This window comes from Phasianus colchicus, chromosome 6 (genome assembly GCF_987193195.1).
Source record: "Phasianus colchicus chromosome 6, bPhaCol1.hap1.1, whole genome shotgun sequence".
In the NCBI taxonomy this organism is placed as follows: Eukaryota; Metazoa; Chordata; class Aves; order Galliformes; family Phasianidae; genus Phasianus; species Phasianus colchicus.
This window is the reverse complement of record NC_143441.1, coordinates 48,681,503-48,701,142: the sequence shown is the minus strand read 5'-3', so window position 1 is coordinate 48,701,142 and position 19,640 is coordinate 48,681,503. Positions and strand designations below refer to the sequence as shown.

The 19,640-nt window shown below is 47.5% G+C and overlaps 1 protein-coding gene and 1 long non-coding RNA gene across 2 annotated transcripts; both read left to right on the top strand.

Moving 5' to 3' along the window:
• The first annotated feature begins 32 nt into the window (after positions 1–32).
• LOC149917604 (uncharacterized) lies at positions 33–7,037 on the top strand. The gene is made up of 6 exons (XR_016467919.1): positions 33–829; positions 1,386–1,520; positions 2,512–2,574; positions 3,338–3,711; positions 4,340–4,538; positions 6,770–7,037. It is a non-coding gene; the product is annotated as an uncharacterized LOC149917604 (long non-coding RNA).
• A 3,729-nt stretch (positions 7,038–10,766) lies between these two features.
• On the top strand, positions 10,767–19,640 carry MYD88 (MYD88 innate immune signal transduction adaptor). The gene is made up of 5 exons (XM_031607801.2): positions 10,767–11,174; positions 13,997–14,128; positions 15,782–15,962; positions 16,773–16,864; positions 19,401–19,640. The coding sequence occupies exons 1-5, from the start codon at positions 10,835–10,837 to the stop codon at positions 19,553–19,555; spliced, it is 900 nt and encodes a 299-aa protein (XP_031463661.2). The 5' UTR covers positions 10,767–10,834; the 3' UTR covers positions 19,556–19,640.

Genomic DNA, 19,640 nt, shown 5'->3' with positions numbered 1-19,640 from the left:
TGCATCACCACCCTGTGTGTGAAAAACTTTCTCCTAGTATCTAACCTAAACTTCCTTAGTTTAAAACCATTTCCCCTATGTCTTATGGCTACCCAAACACGATGCCTTCTAATTAGAGGGCAGAGTAAACCAAAGGCTGCAGCTGCAGCAGCAGAACGCAGCTCAGCCTAATGCTGAGAACACGTGGAGCGTTTTCCCTGCTGAATTGCAACGTGAAAGAATTTTCCAGGGCTACTCCAGGTCAGGTTTTCTTATTGGCAGCCAGCCTTGTGCTCCAGTGGTTGTGTGGATGGCTCCACCTGGTGGATCTGAGGACCAGAGAAGTTCCTTTCTCTGTGGCGATAAGCGCTCCACTTTTTTGAGTTTTTCTTTCACTGTGCACTGTGGAACAGCTATGACAGGTAATGTAGAGGTTCACATTTGAGATCTGTTTCTGGGTTTGTCATCACTGCACTAAGGCTTATCAAACTGAGTCTGTCAGGCAAAAGTAGTCAAGCTTCTCTAAAATGATTTATCTCTGTAGCTTAGGGACTCCTGTACCAGTCATACATTGAAGGGGGTGATTTTCACTCTCATTTTCATGCACAATTGCAAGAATGTCATACAACTCAACTCAAGCAGTTTGGGAAGTCAGTGGCATAACTGCAAGCTGAGCACAACTGCCCTTCATCTCCCCCTGTGGATACATCATGCTGTCAGTCCTGCACTGCAGTCAAGACATCTTCCTTCTGCTTTCAGGCTGGTGCTCGGCTGCCTTTCAACTTGGTTACAACTTCAGCCAAGTACGGAAGAACGTAAAAGAGAGAGCAGCAAATCAGAGCACGTTCTGGTATGACCCTGCGTGATCACTGTGGCTTGTTTCCTCTGAAAAGGAAACTGCTATCTCGCACATAGAAGGGAGTGATTTGTTAATTTTCTTCTTAATTAATATTTGTTTTTCCTGTGCTTGCTGCCTGGCTCCCCTGGGGCGCACTGCAGACTGATCTCTGCCTCTGACATCCAGAGGCTTTGGGCACTTTATAAGTAAAGGTTGTTAATGTTAGTTGTCATTATTATCATGGGGAAATTGTGGATCATAATTTGTAAGGCTGATCTCTTGAAATCAGCACCAGCCCTCTCTGTTACAGTGGGCTAGATGAGAAGGAAGGAGAATGATTTGCAATTAAAAGCCAGAAGGTTTCTCATGCCAATGATATGAGCGTGGCTTCCCCCACACGGCTCAGCTACCATTGCAACTCCCACCAATCACAGTGTCAGAAGGACCTCTGGCTGCAGTCCTGCAAATGGCCTGCACTTGCTCAGCTATCTGGCTGTGACCACCATAGAAAAGGGGAAGAGATTGCGTATTAGCCTTGTGACCTTTGCTCTTGTTCACTCCTCTACAGGCTGCTCGCTTGTCTGCAGGCTGTACTGAAGGATTCTGCACTGCTGGGGGACAGCTGGGGTCGGTGAAGCTGCCTCTGGGTTGGCCTTGAGCTTGCTTGTGCATCCAGACGCACTGAATTGGAGCTTTGGCATAGGTAAAGAACTGATCTAGGAATCCCCTCGTGTAGCAGTGTGGGGGGATAGAGTTTGGGATGGGATAGGTCATAGTGATGGCAGTGAACTGGGTACTGAGTATGTGCTCGGGTAGGTAGCTGGCACTGCAGCAGCATAGCCAAAACACCGAGAGGTCACTCAGGTGGGTAGTGATAGGACAAGGGGGAATGGTTTTAAACTGAGACAGGGGAGGTTTAGGTTAGATATTAGGAGGAAGTTTTTCACACAAAGGGTGGTGAGGCACTGGAACAGGTTGCCCAAGGAGGCTGTGGATGCCCCATCCCTGCAGGCATTCAAGGCCAGGCTGGATGTGGCTCTGGGCAGCCTGGTCTGCTGGTTGGTGACCTGCACATAGCAGGGGGTTGGAACTAGATGGTCATTGTGGTCCTTTTCAACCCAGGCCATTCTGTGATTCTATGACTACAACAGGGAGCCATTATGGAGAAGCAGCTTCATGTTAGAGCCTGGCTTAGTGCTAGACTTTGGAATGAGACCCGAAACAGAAAGACTGTGTAAATGTGAAATGTGTTTTCATACCGGTTTGTTACACTTGCAGATTGTCAAACAGCATGCTGGTTGGTGAAGAACAGGCAGAAAATGGCCAATAATTCTGGCCAAAATACTTACTTTTAATTACAATTCAAATTAGATAAATAATACAGTTACAGGACAAGGGGAAATGTTTTTAATGCTTTTAGATTTAGACTGGATATCAGGAAGAAATTCTTTACTGTGAGGGTGGTGAGACACTCAACAGGTTCCCAATGAGGCTGTGGATGTCTGCTCTCAGAAGAATTTAAGGCCAGGCTGGATGGGGCTGTGAGCAACCTGGTCAAGAGGGAGGTATTCCTGCCTATAGCAGGGGGTTGGAACTACATGATCTTAAAGGTCCCTTTCAACCCGAACCATTCTATGAATATTGACCTCTTGGCTGTTTATGTGTGCAATTGTCTTTTTTTTCTTTCTTCAAAGTGAATTAAGAGGAAAGGAGGTTTCAAGAGAGGACAACACTCATGTTTTTTCTGCTGCCTGCAGGTGGGGTATTATGGTGATCTAAGTATTTTAAAGTGATAAAGAACTGTAAAAATAAGCTGCCGAGGTCCCAGGCACTAGATTAATTGCACAGAGAAGCACAGGTCTCGGTGGCTGCAGTGAAGTTCTCAGAGAATCTCATGAGTTTTTTAGCACACTGGGGCAGTGTCCTCTTTTGTAGTCAGGATTTTGAGAAAGATCTTGTAAGCTTACGCACCGGCTGAGCAGAGTATTTCCCATTTACCAGATAGCTGAAGCAGGTCTTTGCAGCTAAGGTGCCATCGTTGTACAGGAAGGGCTTTTATATAAAAGTAACTTTTATATAATATAAAACAGTCTCATTTCTGCACAACCAGCACTTGATCTCATGAGTTAGGCCACTTTTGAAAGGTGCCTGGAAGTCCCTTTGCAGAGGTTGCTGCTCCCAGGAATGTGCTGACATGATGACTCCTACAGAAGCATGAAGCTGCATCAGGTCCTCGCCCTGCTCTGTGTAGAATTATATCCCAGTGAGGAGGGATCAGAAGGAGGCTTCCTGAAATACTGCCCTTGCACTAGAGATAAGAAAAGATTTGCAAGTGATTCATGCAAAGTTTGCTCTCACAGTAGTCATCTATGTGCAAGCTAGATAGGCTCAGGGCAAGAAATGGGATGATGGGAAAGTTATGTGAAAATGCTCTTTGTAAATACACCTTACAGTGTTGATGGGTGCTATGGTAACAAATCCCTAAATCAGTCACTGTACCTGACTGGCCTTGTGTTTTAGGGCTGTGTTTCAACTGTCATCGTGGGATTGCTTTTGATCTGTGGCCCTGAAGTATGGCAGAAGGATTTTCTCATCTCAAGAGCTTTGTGGATCTCTGTATTTGGCGAGAAAAGGGACAGTCTTGCAGTGGGGAAATAAGAGAATCCAAGCATCAGGGCTTGCCCAACTAGAAAGTCTGGGACAGAGCAGGAACTGAACCAGCAGAGTGAATCCCAAGACTGCATATTTTTTTCTACTGCACACCGCATAGGAACCAGAGTGGGATTCACTGAAAAGCGGGTGCCTGCACATGAAATGGGGGCCTGAACTCTCAGCATAGCAGCAGATACCTACTCCATATGGTCAGGAAACCCCACAGCTAGCATCTGTATTGGGTAAGCTGTTCTCCATGTGATTTACCTGCCCACACCTAAGCAAACAACTCTTTTAGAACCCTCTGTCCTTCACACACAGCTACGATAAATCTTTTCCTTACCAACATACAAGAATCCTTGCTTTCCAGGCACAAACCCTCAGAGATTTGTCCAATTCATCCTTCTCAGCTGTTAGTCACAATCATCTTTTTGTTCTTAGCCCTGTGGTCGGAATGTTGGGTCTTTCTCACCTGGGTCTGGACTGGAGGGTGAGAGCTAAGAGGTTTGAGTACCTCTGGTGGGATTGAACCTGCTGTGTGCCTGGAGTTGTTTCTGCTCTCTGCCCTGAGTGATGGATGGGATGATAGCTCTGCCTGATAAGGGCACAGACTATCATCAGTGATTTTCAGGTTAATATAAATGCATGGATATAGTGCTTGTGTTATATACCTGCCAAAGCTTGTGTAACCAAAGGGAGTTTTTGCCACAGTGAAGCTGCCAACAACCAAAATGTAGCTGGGAAGTTTGCAGTAATAATAATTTTAAACCTTCTCCTATAATTTTTTTTTCTTTTTTTAAAGATCTGTCATAATTGAGACAACTTTCAAGCATAAATCCTCTTAACAGTACTCTAATTTGCTCACCCCAGAGGCTGGGAAGGAGGAGAGTCCAGAAATAGAACATAAAAAATAAATGTGTTCTGGCCACTGAAGCCAGTGCTGGCACATCTTTGTATGGATCACTCTGGACAGGGGAAGTCATCTAATCAAGAACAGGCTAGCATGGACAAAAGCTGGCTCAGCTTCCAGGCAGCTCCACCCAGGCTGGAGGCATCTTCCTGTGTCCTGGTGAGTCACAGCCCTCCCTGCCAACTGCAGCACCAGTTTCCCATATGCCAATCAGCAGCCACAGCCTCTGTTAATAGCTGGGCTGCTCCCTTGGTCTTGGCCCCAAAAGCTTCTTTCCAGGAAGGTGTACACAGGCTGACAGTGCCAGTTCAGAGGCATGGGCAGGAGTGCAGTGCTGGGTTTCTTTTCTTGGTTGCCGTTATCTCTGCTGATGCTGATGGAGATACCATCAGCACCAAACTGAGTTGTGAAAATGGGCTGAGGAGGTGAATGTGCAAATCTTCCTCACCAGACTGAGGAGTGCAGACTGAAGAAGACATAATACTATTACAAGCTTTACATTAAAAGATTTTGTCTGTTGGATATAAGAAGCCACTTGTATTCAGGAAACTTTTCACTCACTGGAGTGACTGGAGGCACAAAGAAAGCCATCCTACATGCAATTAAATGAGCCTTTGTTATTAATGTAACTTTTTTGAACTCCTTGGAGCGAGGCTCTGAAATGGCTTTGGCAGCAGAGATCTGGGTGTTGTTACCCTTGCTGGGACACACACCCATGCTGTGAGCAGTGGTGGGCTCACACAGTAACACAGTGTGATCAGCACTCATCCAGCATCCTTTAGAAAGTAGTGCTAGTAGGTCTGTGCAGGAATAGTTTTCCAGATAACAGCAAGAAAACCCAGCACGTGACACAAGAGACTTTCAGAAAATCAGCAGCACTGTCCTTCATATGCTAGCTAACATCCATGGTGGGAAATGTTTACTTCAGTACACTTATTCTGCAGATTCAGATGCCTTGCATGCCCTGTGCTCCATAGCAAGGAAGTGCCCAGCAGGTGCTGCATGTCAGTATTGATGATCCAGCTCCTCTAGCTTGAGTGCCTTGTGTGTGACACATACTGGCTGTCCAGAAGAAAGGTGCAGCACTGCTGAGGTGCACACACAGATGCACAAACATATATATATGTGTGCCAGATGTGTAGAATGAGTCACTAGGGCCATTTCGAATGGTTCATAATGCTTGGCTTTTGATGGCATCTATCAGCTGTGGTTCCAGAGGTGACTTCATGCCATGGTGAGGCCAGCCTGAGCGCTGTCAAGGCAAGCCTCTTACTCAAAGCTAGCAGTGATTAAGAGCTGGGAGTCAGCAACCAAGGCATTGCTCTGACAGGCAGGCAGCCTTGCCCTCCTTGAATGCGAGATTTGTAGTCAGATTCAAGGGGTCATGGGAGATTGTAGTTCCTGTTCTTCACATGAAGGAGATCTAGAAGATCTCACACTGTAAAGATACTCCCTGGGTACCTTACCTTTATTCATACAGGCATGAACATTAGCAGCCTTGCTGGAAGCAGAATTTGGAACTCTATTTGGGAAGCACCAGACTGTAGATCAGCCTGGCAGACTGATCCTTGTGTCCTTCTGTCCCTTCCTTTCAGTTTGTGTCACGCTCGTATGTCGTTGGAGAGCTTTTTCTTTAATCTGCTGGGATCTCCAGGCTAACATAAGGAAGACATGGGTTTGCTGGAGGAGATACAGATAGAGAATGGTGGAGACTAGCACAGAACTTAAACTGAGTTCACTTGCCAACTAAAAAGGAAGCCAATGCATTTTCCATTTCTGGTACTTTCACCAAATGCCCAGAGAGTGTTTGCATGTGCCTTTGAAAAAGAGACACTGGCAGGCAGGGACACTGAAGCAAGCTCTCTACAACTCACTGAAGCCAAGGAAAAGGCCAGATACTGCTGATGTCCTGAGCAGAGAATATCTCAGCTATGATTTAATTTGTAGGGTCAGGCCCTGAGGAAATGCCATCTGCCTGATGGAAAATCCTTCTGCCATCTGAGGGTGGCAAGCTCCCTGTTTTGAGCAGTGGCTGAGGTTTTGGAAACATCGCTTTGAGGTTTGGTTGTTGTTGCAGTGAAGAGAGACAACAGCACTGAACCTGTTTCTTGATGTGCCTGCAAACTTCCTGCTGCCAGTGCTGTGTTTTCTCACTGCAGTCACCACTCCTAGGAATGCACAGGGATCTCACACCCTGTTTGCTATCGCTGCTACACCCCTCCCAAGATAGGTTTGGATTGCCCTACAACTGATGGAAAGCTGATGTTGGATTTAAGCCACCCTGCTTCCCATGCAAGGACTTCTCCCCTTGAGGCAGGGGTGGATGTGGGGAGAAGCTTCACCAAAGGCCAGCCCAGCCCATCTTAATATTTTCTTTGTTTGTTCTCAAGGTGGATTACGAAGTTCCCAGCAATTAAGGCACCTGGTTAAACAGTGCTGGTATTGGCAACCACCCAAAGGACAACAGAAAGTTTAACACAATTAAACAAGATCCGAATGATGATGGCAATGTAAGTCTTCTTTATGTGTCTTACAGTGAACAGTGCAGCAAAGCAGATAGTTTCAGGGACCAGAGATCTGCTGCGTGGACACTGCTGTCAAAACAGCTCTTTAATCACTTTGCCAGCAGTCAGGCTCATTTCTCATCATTGTATATGAAGATCTGATGTTCACAGTCTGCTGCAGTCCCCAAAGTGGTCGGTGCTGCGTGCACCCTCCCTGCAGTTGGTCTGTGTGTTGTGTGTTTTATCAGTATTTCTTCCTGGTAACAGCCACATCCCATCACTATCACGCACTCATTTCCTTGAGCACAGAGCAGCTTCTTGAAGAACTCAGAAGTGACCAAAGAGACCAAAAGTACTGCTCACCTGGCACCTCAGGATGTGCTTGATTAAACTTCTCTGTGACTTCTCTGATTCTCTGCAAGTGGTGGGAGTTCATAAATACCCTCTCCTTCTGCTAAGCCATTGTTCCCATACTGGGCTACATGTTTGCACGCTGTCTCCCTGCTTGGCAGCTTTGTCTTTATATAGTTAATGGGAGAAATTCTTGGGGAAGCAAGGTTCATCCAGCCAAGTGCAGAGGAGTGCAGCTAAGCTTGTCATCCTAGTTTCCATCAGTCACTGGAAAGAAAAGTAAGCTTCATCTTGCCTAGTCCTAAGCAAGGCAAGTGAACTGTACCCAAAAAGCACCTCTGTTTTTATCCACTGTCTGCAGAGTGAGCTTGAGAGGGAAGCCCCAGCCTTTGTGTCTCTGTGTTCAGGCACTAATTCTGAGTAGGGCGTTTAACAGAAGGGGTTGATAATTGACAGAAGTAAGTGAGGCTGCAATGCACCAGCTTCTTTATCTGAAAATTGAGCTGCTTTCTTTGTTGTTAAGGAAGATCCTTGCTGGGAAGAACATACAGAGCACTGCTGAATGGATCCTATCTCTTTGGTTCTGTTTGCAGGGCAACTGCATCCAGCTGAGTGAGGTTCCAGAACTACAGGGCATGAAGGGAGCAGATATCCACAGCCCTTGGGCACTGAACAGTGCCACTCTCTCCCAAGTGGGAGTAACTCTAGTTGAGACCTACCCACAGCCAGCTGTGACAGCCCCTGAGTGGAGCAGGCACATCAGCCAGAAGCCTTGGAACATTAGGAAGGGTTGGAAAGGGTCTTGACCAACAAGGCCTGGACTCCCATGACTATGTCCAACCACAGCTTGAGGGTACCATGTGCTAAAAGACTGGTTGTATGTTACATCAGGTATAGCAGCTGCCTGGAAATTATAGATATTTAAGTGCTGCTTTCTCTCATCAGCCCTATCGAGTCAGCAGGGCAGAGAGAGCTTGTCCTTCACAGCATCCTTCCCTGCCCTCCAGGCCCTGCCAGCCCTGGTACCCCACAGCATGCATAGGTGATCTCTGAAAGCCTCTGCTGGGCTAAACACTACCTGATTCAGAGGGACAGAAGGAAGCCAGGACTGGTGCTCAGTTCCCAGTCTGTGCATGAGGTAGAAGTAAAACCAACTGACTTCCTACCGTGCTTGAATGCATCCACACTGGAGGTACCAAGTAAATGCAGGGACTGGTCCTTGGATTTTGCTTTTTGGGTGGATCTGCCCTACGGAATGGGGATTTATGAAGATCTGGATCCTGTGACACATCAAGCATGTGTCAGACTTACATGTGCTGACTGGGCTGCTTTTCTTGGGGATGGGTAAGGAAAGAAAGTGCTCTGTAAGTACAGGAGGAAGAGAAGGAAGTGAACATTTGTGGGTTACTTTAGGGTTGGTTTTTTTTTTTTTTTTTTTTTTGCCTTTCTTTATGTATCCTCCTGAGTAAAGGTACTTTCTGGAGGCTCAAATTTAGTTGTTAGGCAATGTTCAGTGAAGAATGGAACATCTCCATTTCAGGTTTTAATTCCAAGGTGCGATACCAAAGTTCTCAGACTGTTCTTCTTTGACATGAGTGGAAAGTTTTGCTGAAGAAAAGACTTCTGCTTTCAGTCATGCTATTGAGGGGCCTGGACTCAGCGTGGGTTGGAAATACAAGCCCACATCTTACTGGAAAACCAGGTTTCCCAAGTCTGAGACAAGAACTGGGCCTGTCTGGTCTCCTTTTTGCCTCTTATCAGGGGGGTAGATGAGCCACATGCACATTTTTCTTTTTAATACTGCATGCCAAGGCTATTTGTGTCCAGCTTTGTGACTAGACCTTTACTCTTCAGCATCAGGAAATATCTCACTGTTCCTCTTTCATTTGCAGCAGGGAAGAAGTCCTCACCCCAAGGGCAGGAGAAGACCTGCACACACACACCAGTGCAGCACAAGGAAAGAGGGATAGATAGATTACTTTTCTCTTATGAAAGATGTATGATGAAGGCCAGAGAAGAGCCCAAGGGGAACATCTGCCATTGGAGATGCAAATGTAAGAGCCAGTCTATTTGAAGTTTGGCAACACTAAAGTAGGGATCTGCCTCTTTCAGTGTTCCCATGGACAAGTGCAAGCAGATATTTCGAGGTTGTGTATGAGCATTGATTGGGTCCTGTATTTTCACTTTGGTGCTGAAGCTGCTGCTATGAGTTCTTAGGCTGCCTGAGCACAACCTCAGAAGTGCTATTGGTCTGAAAGCTTTTATGACTGGAGTATTTTATCTTCCTCATTTTCACTGATGCAACAGAGATCCAGAAGTACAATGAGACTTCAGAGGGCACTGTGTTGTCTGTAGTACTTTGAAGAAACAATAGGCTTCTTGAAACTGGACTAGAGTACCAGCATGAAAGCAGGAAACTGTTCAACTCAGCACCAGTGACCAGCCTAAAAGAGTCTTGCAGCCACTTCAAGCATTTTGGTTTCATGCAGAATTGAAGAGTCAGGGAACAGGGAGACAGCTGTGCTGTCATGGAGCATAGGTGGAAAACCCAGATCTGAACTCCTCAGCCACAGAGGTAGACTCCTCTCCGTGGAAGGGACTTAGTGCTGGAAATTAACTACCACTAGGGATCCATTTGGACCTCCTTGGTAAAGAATAGCACCAAGGTTCTGTTACATCTATGAACACTTGAAGCAGGTAGATAGGTTCAGGACTGCATTGAAAAAAGAACCAACAGACGGTTGGACAGGATGATCTTAAATCTTTTCTAACCTTGGTGATTTTATGATTCTATGAGAATTAAACAAGTGATGTGATGTGATCATTGCTCCAGGGAGACCTGACAGCATGTTTCCAGTGCCTGAAGAGACTACATGAAAGTATTGAGACCGCAAGTAACAGCTTTAAACTAAAAGAAGGTGGGTTTAGATTGGATGTTAGGAGGAAACTCTTCACTGAAAGGGCAGTGAGGCCCCAGCACTGGTGCCCAGAGAGCTGTGGGTGCCTCATCCCTGGAGGTCATAGAATCATAGAATCACAAGGTTGGAAACGACATGCAAGATCATCCAGTCCAACTGTCTTCTCATCTCCACTGCTACCACAAACTAAACCATATCTCGCAGCTCCTCATCCAGACACCTCTTGAACACTGCCAGAGATGGCGACTCCACCACCTCCCTGTGCAGCCATTCCAGTGCCTGACCACACTCTGAGAGAAACAGTTCTTCCTTAAATCCAACCTAAACCTCCTCTGGTACAACTTGCGGCCATTTCCCCGGGTTCTGTTCGTTGCCTGGGAGAAGAGGCCAAACCTCTCCTCACCACAACCTCCCTTCAGGAAGCTGTAGAGCGCAATGATGTTCAATGATGTGCAGTGGTGCTCAGGGCCAGGCTGGACGGGTCCCTGAGCAGCCCGAGCTGCGGGAGGCGCCCCTGCCCACGGCTGCGCTTGGGGCCGGGCGGGCATCGAGGCTCCGTCCACGGCGCCAGGCGCTCGCGGCGCTGCCCCCAGCAGGAGGCGGGGCGGCACGCAGCGAGGAGGCGGGGAGAAGCGGGAAGCGAAAGGGCCGCGCCGGGGGAAGTTGCGAGAGCGGCGCGGCCATGGCCACGGTACCCGTGGGCGCGGGCTCCGCTCCCGGCCCCGAGCCGGCGGATCTGCACGCCGTGCCCATGGTGGCCCTCAACTACGGCGTGCGGCGCCGCCTCGGCCTTTACCTCAACCCGCGGGCGGCGACCGCAGCCGACTGGACGGCGCTGGCGGAGGAGCTGGGCTGCGACTACCTGGAGATCCGGCGGCTGGAGGCGCTGCCCGACCCCACGGCCGCGCTGCTGGACGAGTGGCAGAGCCGCTGTCCCGGCGGAGCCACCGTGGGTCAACTGCTGGAGCTCCTGCGGCAGCTGGGCCGCCACGACGTGCTGCTGGAGCTGGCCGGCAGCGTGGGTGAGCACCGGCACCGACGGCGCTCGGGCGGTGCGGGTTCGGGGCCTGGAGGGACGGGGGAGAGGCTGGGGGAAGGGGAGGAGAGAGAGCACCGCTGTGCTGCTCCTGAGGGGAGGCTGGGTGAGGTGAGGTCGGCCTCTGCTCCCAGGGAACGGCGAGGTGGTGGCCTCAGGTTGTGCCAGGGGAGGTTCGGGTTGGATATCAGGAAGAATTGCTTCTCGAAAATAGTGGGAACGCACTGGGCTGCCCAGGGAGGTGATGCGTTCAGCATCCCTGGAGGTGTTCATGAACCATGGAGATGTGTGGCACTGAATGTGGGCAATATTGGCACTGCGGGATGGATGTGGACAGTATTGGGGTTGGGCTCGGTGATATCAGTGATCATTTCCAACCTTAATGATCTTACGGAGTGCCTGGAACCCCACTAATGGGATTTCTGCGCATCAAAAGATGCTCTTGAGAAGGTGGGCCAGGAGGTGGCTCACATGGATGTTCTAGGAAGAACATCAGAACATCCAGAGATGTTGGCATGGAGATACGGAGCTGCCTCGTGAATGTGAATAACAGGAGAGAAATTAATTTCCTTGCACACTGAGATGGAACCAGCACAAAACCATAAATGTGGAGATCCCACAGCTGTTCCTGTAACTTGTTCCTTGTAAGCTCTTTGTATTCTTCGTGGTCGCGAGAATTCAGAGGGAAGGCAGCTCTCAGAACTGCAGTGAGAAGGGAACATCCTTGCCCAGGCGTTTCCAAAACGAGGTGACTCTGAGGCCGTGTGTTACCTAAAGTAGCTTCCTGGGTCTGTGGTGAAGAAACAACCAATCTCATTTCCTGTTACTGCGAGGACTGAAGGTATAGGAGTGCATCTCTGGAGGGAATCCGAGCAAGGACCAAAGATGTGCCTACAGCTCTCCCAAATGAAGAGTGCTCTGAAGACTTTTTTTGGGAAGAAATATTAAATATTCACGTGTTTTGTGATCCTCACCAAGAGCAGAAGCTGCCAGCTGTGGGAGGGAGCTGGGGCTTCACAACACACTGTGCACCCCTGAAGCTGCTTCTGGCCCTGAGTTCAGGACCTGTGGATGAACTCTTTCAGACCCTGAGCAGAGCAGGAGGAGCTGGAGCTCCAGTCACGAGTTTAGCCTAGCTGTGGGTCACGCTGATAAGAGGAGGCAGATAAATTCTTGGAAGGAAAATACTCTGAAATACTCTCAGATTCCGGAAATGCCTGAACTGGAAGTGGTCTGAAAGATAGGTTTTAAAAATAGATGGTAAATAATACCCAAAAGATAAATTATTTGGGGAAAGTATTGCTGCATGCTTATTTGATACTTACAGTCTCCCTTGGTTCTTGACCACAATGTGGGACAGGATGCTAGAGGGACCTAATGTAATCTCTCTTCTCATAAGCACACAGAGTCAGAATATCATGGTTTTATTCTTTCTCTTCAGTACCTCAGGCTTTTGCTCAACTGCTTAATATAAGGCCTTCACTACCTTGTTAGATGCTGAATGGAATGGGACTATTCAGTGTGGAGGAGCTTCTTACTTCTTAACTGGCTTCTGCTTTATGGGCTTTTAGAGTTGTTTTTGACTCTTGTTTGTTGTTGTTAAGCTGTATGTGGTCAGGCACCAGTTCCTGCTGGGGACTAATCCATGCCTAGGCACTGGAAGTCTGTCATTCCTTCAGGCTGGACTTGTGGGCTCAGGTTTATCCTGTAGAAATATGTGAGATGTGGGATTATGGTATGATGCCATCAAAAATCTGTGCACGTTGGCTGGTCTGGATGAACTAGGCAAGCACTTAACTTAGTGTGTTTCAGCCTTGAGTGTGGTGGTGATAAGTCTGGGGACCAAGCTAGAAAAACTCATGTCAGGCATTTTGCAACAGGGAGAGAGAAGAATACAGCTGGTTCTTCTCACTGCTGAACAACTGAGAAAGAAGGGGGAAGATTGTGTATGCCTCAGGAAAATCTCTGCTCAGACCTGACATCTGGTTAGGCTGCTGGTAATCCAGTTGTGGGGCACAGAGATGTGAGACAGAAGCAGAGATGAGGTTCAAGAGCTGGGTTTCCTGCAGCATTCTGGGTATGGGTAGGGCTTGGTGGCAGGAGTGTTCCCTGCCTGTGTCTGCACTTCCAGGCTTTGCTCTGCTCTGTGCTGCTGTACCAGCGACCTCTGCAGCTGCTTCAGCCTAATTCTGACTGATCGGTGCTTTTCTGGTTGGTGCTTGTTTGTTTTTGTTTCAGTGTGTTTGAATCTTAAGCAAAGACAGGCAGGCGTTTCAACATTCTTTTGCCAGTTTCAAATCTCTGTTTACTTTCAGTTCTTCTGTGATTGTGGATTGCAGAGTAGCAGAGCCTGTGGGATTGCTTTTCAGTTCTCCAAAGACTTTACTCTTAGATTTGTCAGTCGTTTTTAAATAAAATCTGTTTGTAATAGCTCAGTGTACATCACTGTTCCACATGGAAAATTTACAGCAGCAAATACAGCACCCTCAGTTATTTCACAGTGATGTGTGCATCTGCTCTGCCCAAGCTAAAAGATAGCTGCTGGAGAACAGGAGGCCTGTTCCAAGGGCATGCTGGAATTTTACTTGTCCCTGCTGGAGGAGATGATGGATGCAGCATCAAGAGGTTCGAGAAGGCGCTGGGTAAACTCCAGGCTAACAGCTGCACAGATAGGCACCAAAAAACCCACCAGGGTTTTACCCTCTAATATCCCTGATGTGTAAAACAGGGATATTTCCTGTTGTAAAGGTTGTAAAGGACCCCTGCAGCATAGAAGCACGCTCATGGCTTGGTGTTGTGTCTTTGCAGAGGAGGACTGTAAGAAGTACTTACGAAGGAAGCAGCAGGAGGCTGAGCAGCCACTGCAAGTCCCAGCGGTAGACAGCAGCGTGCCGAAGACGTCAGAGCTGATGGGCATCACCACGAGGGATGATCCATATGGTGAGTGCAGTGATGGCATCACTGTGGCACCCCTCATGTAGTGATCATGTTCAGCTGCCCAGCAGATCCCTGTGAGAAGTGCAGAAAATCAGTTCTCTTTCAGTGTTGTGACTTCTCCTAACCCTGACTGGTATGCTGTAGCTGGTAGTCTGCAGGCATTTTCATTCTTCCCATTGCCTGTTCCTTTGGGCAGAGAGGAGAAGCAAAAGCAACCCTGGGGAACGCTGCACCCTGGAACAGCCTGGCACAGAGCCTGCTGGCTGTGTGTGGAGGGAGACTTCCCAGAAGCAGCTGCTGTCCCTCTGCTTGGCTTGGCTCACAGAACAAACAGCTGCAGGCTGCTGAAAGCGCAGCATGAAGGGGAAGGAGCTCAGAGCTGGCTTGCATTGGCTGCCTTGCCCATTCTTCAGCAGATTGAAGAATCTTGAATAAAAAGGAAGCAGGGTTGGAAGTATTGCTGGGTGTGAAGTGGAGGGCAGGAGGAAACTCAGCTCTGTGCATGCACACTGGGCTGCATATGCAGCTGCAGCTGCGTACAGCTGGAGAAGTGAACATCCTATAATACGAGGGTGAGCAGCAGCCATGCAGAATGGAGATGTCAGCACACCTCTCCAGCAGCTCCTCTGGCTGGTCTGACTTTGGGCAGCTGCCTTTGCTGTGTGTGGGGACATCAGTGTCCCTGCCAAGTGCCCACAACCCCACAGATACAGCAGTGCCCATACAGCATCTTTGCATGGCGTGACTCAGGGTAGTGTTGTGCCCCAGGTTGACCTGGCAGCCAGTTCCCTTCTGCTTGACTGGCTGCTGCTTGAGTTAAAGCTGCCTGCTGGCTTGCTGCTTTTCTCATCAGAGCTACATTTAGAGCCTGACCTTGTTTTTTACTAGTAGGCTTTAGCTGGCATAAAAACTTTAAAAAACATGTAGTGACACTGATAGGGAAATAAAATAACATAGTGGAAAACCATCCAGCAATATTAAGGTGCTTGTTTGCGAGGTTCTTGTCTTTAAAATAAGGCACTGTTTTATTGGTACGAGTACTAAATAAATGAGAGCTGCCAGCCATTAACATGTTTGAAAAACAGGGCCATTTACTTAGGATGTGGCCTTGGGTACCCAAGTTTAACACCTTGGCTGTAACAATGGTGGGTTCCAAATTTCTAGGCTTAACCCACACCACGTCATTCTTATGGGATGATGGTCCTGCAGTAAGGTTTTGGGTAGGAAGCTCGTAGTGCTGTGACCTTCATTACAGAAGTAAAAGTCAGATGGGTATTTCAGATGTGAAATTGTAGAACAGGAGGGCTCCTGGTTGTATCCTTAAGGGTACTCTGCTCCCTCCAGTTCTCCTTTGCTTTGTCTTCCCTTCCTCCCTGCTGATATTATTGCTTCTGCTTGTCTGCATCTTGGCTACACTTCCCTAACCCCTCTATGGGTTTACTCTAATACCCTGAGCTGTGAAGAAAAGTGGTGAAGGTACACACATGCATTACTTCCCACCAGTCCTGTTCTGGACAAGAGTCTGGGCTGAAGGGTAGATAGTCTGGTAAAGCATTCAGTTACCTTAGCAAGCATGGTACAGGCTGGGGGAGCTATGTTCAGTCCAGGAAGTTCATTTATAGAAGAAGATGACAGCTGAATTTTTAATGGTTTCAGGGAATGGAACAGAGATGTTTGATGCCTTCATCTGCTACTGTCAGAAAGACCTTCAGTTCGTCCAGGAGATGATCAGAGAGCTGGAGCAAACAGAGTTCAAACTGAAGCTCTGTGTGTTTGATCGTGATGTCTTGCCAGGAACATGTGTGTGGTCCATCAGTGGAGAACTCATAGAAAGAAGGTGAGTGAACCATGGCTGGTTGGGGTAGCTCAGTGTAATGGAATATTGTGCTCTTTTTTATGTCTGCAGCATTGTGCCAGCGAAGCAGGAGAAATCCATGGATGTCTTCATGGGGTTTGTTTTATACTCTTGTTCAAGAATGAAGACTCAAGCATTCCTAAACATGTAGCTTTGTAGCTCACAGGGAAGATGCTGTAATAGTGATGCCACTTAAACTTGATTCCTTTTCATCCTGCAGTTGCATCTTTGGAGGGAATCTTTAAATGTATTCAGCTCCAAACTGTATTTTGGAGTTAGCTCCACCTCATTATGTAGAATTTAAGGGAACAGCACTGGTGTTCAGGGATCCTTCAAACCTTTGTGGGACTCAAGAACGGTGGGCAGGTGTGTGACATAAAAGTGACATCCTAGATAGAGACTTATGTAGAGAAAGGCCTTTACAGCATGAAGAGGGGAAGTGCTGACCGCTGCCCCACATAGTTCTTTTGCTGTCACAGTCCTGCCTAATTAGGCTCAGTGAGAAATCCCAAGAGGTGTTTGAGTAGACAACTTAAATGGTTTTTACTTTTTGGTAATAGGCAAACAGAACATCAAATAAAGGTTTCATGGACAGTGAGATCTTTGCTCTTCATATTTTAGTGTGTTCTGTGTGTAGTCTTTACCTTGTAGTTAATTCCTGCTCAACCACAACTAAGGGGTTCATTTTTCTATCAGAGTAATTTGGAGGAATGCCTCTTTTTTTACTGGTGAGAATGAGAGGCGTCTCCATTGACATCTTATTTCTTTCTCCCCTGACTGCTTTCTCTGAAGGTGTCGGAGGATGGTGGTTGTCATTTCAGATGATTACCTGGAAAGCGATGAATGTGATTTTCAGACCAAATTTGCTCTCAGTCTTTCCCCAGGTAAGATCTCACAAGCACTCTATTTAAAATTACCTGTCAACATTATAACTTGTACTGCAGTAACATCTGAAGCCATGTCTGAGGTCAGTACTGTACTGCAGGGCACTGTACAAATGCAGAATGAGGGCTGGTTTGGGATGGATTTAAACAGATGAGATAAATCTAGGTGAGAAAAGAGAAAATGAGCACTAGATGGCTACTGAACCAGAACCCACTTTCAGAGGTGTGTTCTTTCCACTGACCTTTGTGTAAAAGTCCACTTAGGCAGAGGGATAGCCCTGGGTCTAATGCCCTTCAGTAAGTAAACAGAAATTTATCTCTATTAGAAGCAGCCTTCAAAACGAACAGTGGTTTAATAAATTTTGTTGTGCAGGCAAGGACCTTCACTTGGTTCCTTGCCCTGCCATTGACCTGCATGTGAGTGAGAAGCTTGGGTGCTTCAGCTGCCAAGTGGGTTAACTGCCTGCTTCAGAGCTGGTGCAGCTGCATGCAAATTGGGGAACTTCTAAAATGCTTCAAGATTCATACAGGAAATTTGTTGCTGTTGGGAAAAGTATTGCAGTGAATATAGCATGAATAAGTGCTGGGGTAATTTCAGTTAAACCTTTCTGCAGAGATCCTGGAGTATCATAGATAAACAAAAAATAGAATGAATTTTCAACTTTGATGGGAAAAATCTGTTCCATATTCTTCCTGAATTGAAGAAAACATCAGTTTATTTCCATCAAGGCTGTTCAGATTGCATCTCTAACTAGCAGTTGCCCTACACTTGCATGTGTATATAGGGAGTAAATGCAGCATGGTTTAACAGTGCAGAGGATGCGTTAAGATCCATAAGAATGCCTGCATATCGAGTCTCTTGTAGTTGAGGTATTTGATGTGGCATGAGAACTGACATGCCAGAGGTTAAACTGGAAGCCAGGACACAGCCAGTACAGCGAGGAATTAGCTGCATCTTCTGTGACAAAATAATTCCTGTCTTGGCATTAATCCCATGAGCATCCCTAGCACACCGCATCAGCCCCTAATCAGAAGAATTTGTAGTAAAGACCTTTTCGTTCTGCATCAGTTTTTTTGCAGCGTACCTTTCATTAGACCAGAAATGCACATCTCTGTGTAATGACACGAACTCTACCAGTAAAATCATGCATGTAAGTACAGGCTTGCAGAACTAAGTTAGTTTTTCATGTAAGGTAACTCATGCTGTCACACCCAGAAGGGTTTGGTGGCAAGTTGTGCAAGCTCCACTTGTTACTTAAGCACCTGCTGCAGTTAGGAAATCTTGTACGTGCCTCATCTAGGCTTCAGCATCATTGCACTGGGCAGACTTCAGCTGGTAGCAGTTGTCCTTATGGAAAATGGGATGGGGAGAGGTTCCTCTCTAGAACAGCTGCTGCTTCAGGCTGTAGTAATCACAGGGACAGTTGTCTGATCTTGCACATGCCTCAACAAAAGCCGTTCCTGTTATTAGAGTGATTCCTTGCTGCTCCTTGTATCCATGTGGGTACGCTCAGCAGCGTATCTGCTTCACATTGGGAAGCAAAAGAACTGGAGAGAACCATCTCGAAATCTGCAGTTTGAAGAGCAAATGGTATCCTGGGCTCCAGCAGAAGAGGGGTGGCCAGCAGGGACAGGGAGGTGATTGTCCCCCTCTACTCTGCTTTTGTGAGGCCCCATCTGGAATACTGCGTCCAGGTCTGGAGCCCCCAGTACAAAAAAGACAGGGAGCTGTTGGAGGGGGTCCAGAGGAGGGCCACAAAGATGATCAGGGGACTGGAGCATCTTCCCTATGAAGACAGGCTGAGGGAGCTGGGCTTGTTCAGCCTGGAGAAAAGAAGGCTGTGGTGACCTCATTGCAGCCTTTCAGTACTTAAAGGGAGCCTACAAACAGGAGGGGAATCAACTCTTTGAAAGGGTAGATAATGACAGGACAAGGGGAGATGGTTTGAAGTTGAGGGAGGGGAGATTTAGGTTGGATGTCAGGGCGAAATTCTTTACAGAGAGAGTGGTGAGATGCTGGCACAGGCTGCCCAGAGAGGCTGTGGATGCCCCATCCCTGGAGGTGTTCAAGGCCAGATTGGATGGGGCCCTGGGCAGCCTGCTCTCGTATTAAATGAGGAGGTTGGTGGCCCTGCCTGTGGCAGGGGGTTGGAGCTTCATGATCCTTGAGGTCCCTTCTAACCTTGGCCATTCTGTAATTCTGTGATCTTGAAGAAGTTTAGATTGTCAAATCCATCTGGAACTACTCAGGACTGTATAGTCCTGTTTGCATTCAGCTCGAAACTGGTCTTTGTTCTTTTCTCTTTGCTGCTCTTCACTGCCTTCACTGTTCTTCTCTGGGATCAGGCAAGACGCATATGGGGCCCTGGCTGATACTTGAGTGACATCTTCTTGGTAGAGTGCATGTGGTTCAGAAACTTGCTCTGCAGGGTGAGAACCTGCATCTTAGGGTGTGTGTACTGCTTAGAGAAGACAATGTAAGCAGGATGTGAGTGCGGCTCTATGTAATCCTCTGCCTATGTGATCTCTCTTTCAGGTGCTCGTCTCAAGCGGCTGATTCCAGTCAAGTGCAAGACCATGAAGAATGAGTTTCCAAGTATCTTGAGGTTCATTACAATTTGTGATTACACCAATCCTTGCACCAAAAAATGGTTCTGGACAAGACTGGCAAAATCTCTCTTGCTGCCATGATGCAAAGTTTTGAGAGCCTTTTTTCAATCTGTCCTGGCTGTGCCTTCGGACCATGGTGTTCCTACAGCATCCCACTGCAGAACTT

Coding starts and splice junctions, on each gene's coding strand:
- MYD88 (XM_031607801.2), top strand. CDS start 10,835: ATGGCCACGGTACCCGTGGGCGCGGGCTCCGCTCCCGGCCCCGAGCCG. Junction 15,963..16,772: donor GGAGAACTCATAGAAAGAAG/GTGAGTGAACCA, acceptor CTTTCTCTGAAG/GTGTCGGAGGATGGTGGTTG. Junction 16,865..19,400: donor TGCTCTCAGTCTTTCCCCAG/GTAAGATCTCAC, acceptor TCTCTCTTTCAG/GTGCTCGTCTCAAGCGGCTG.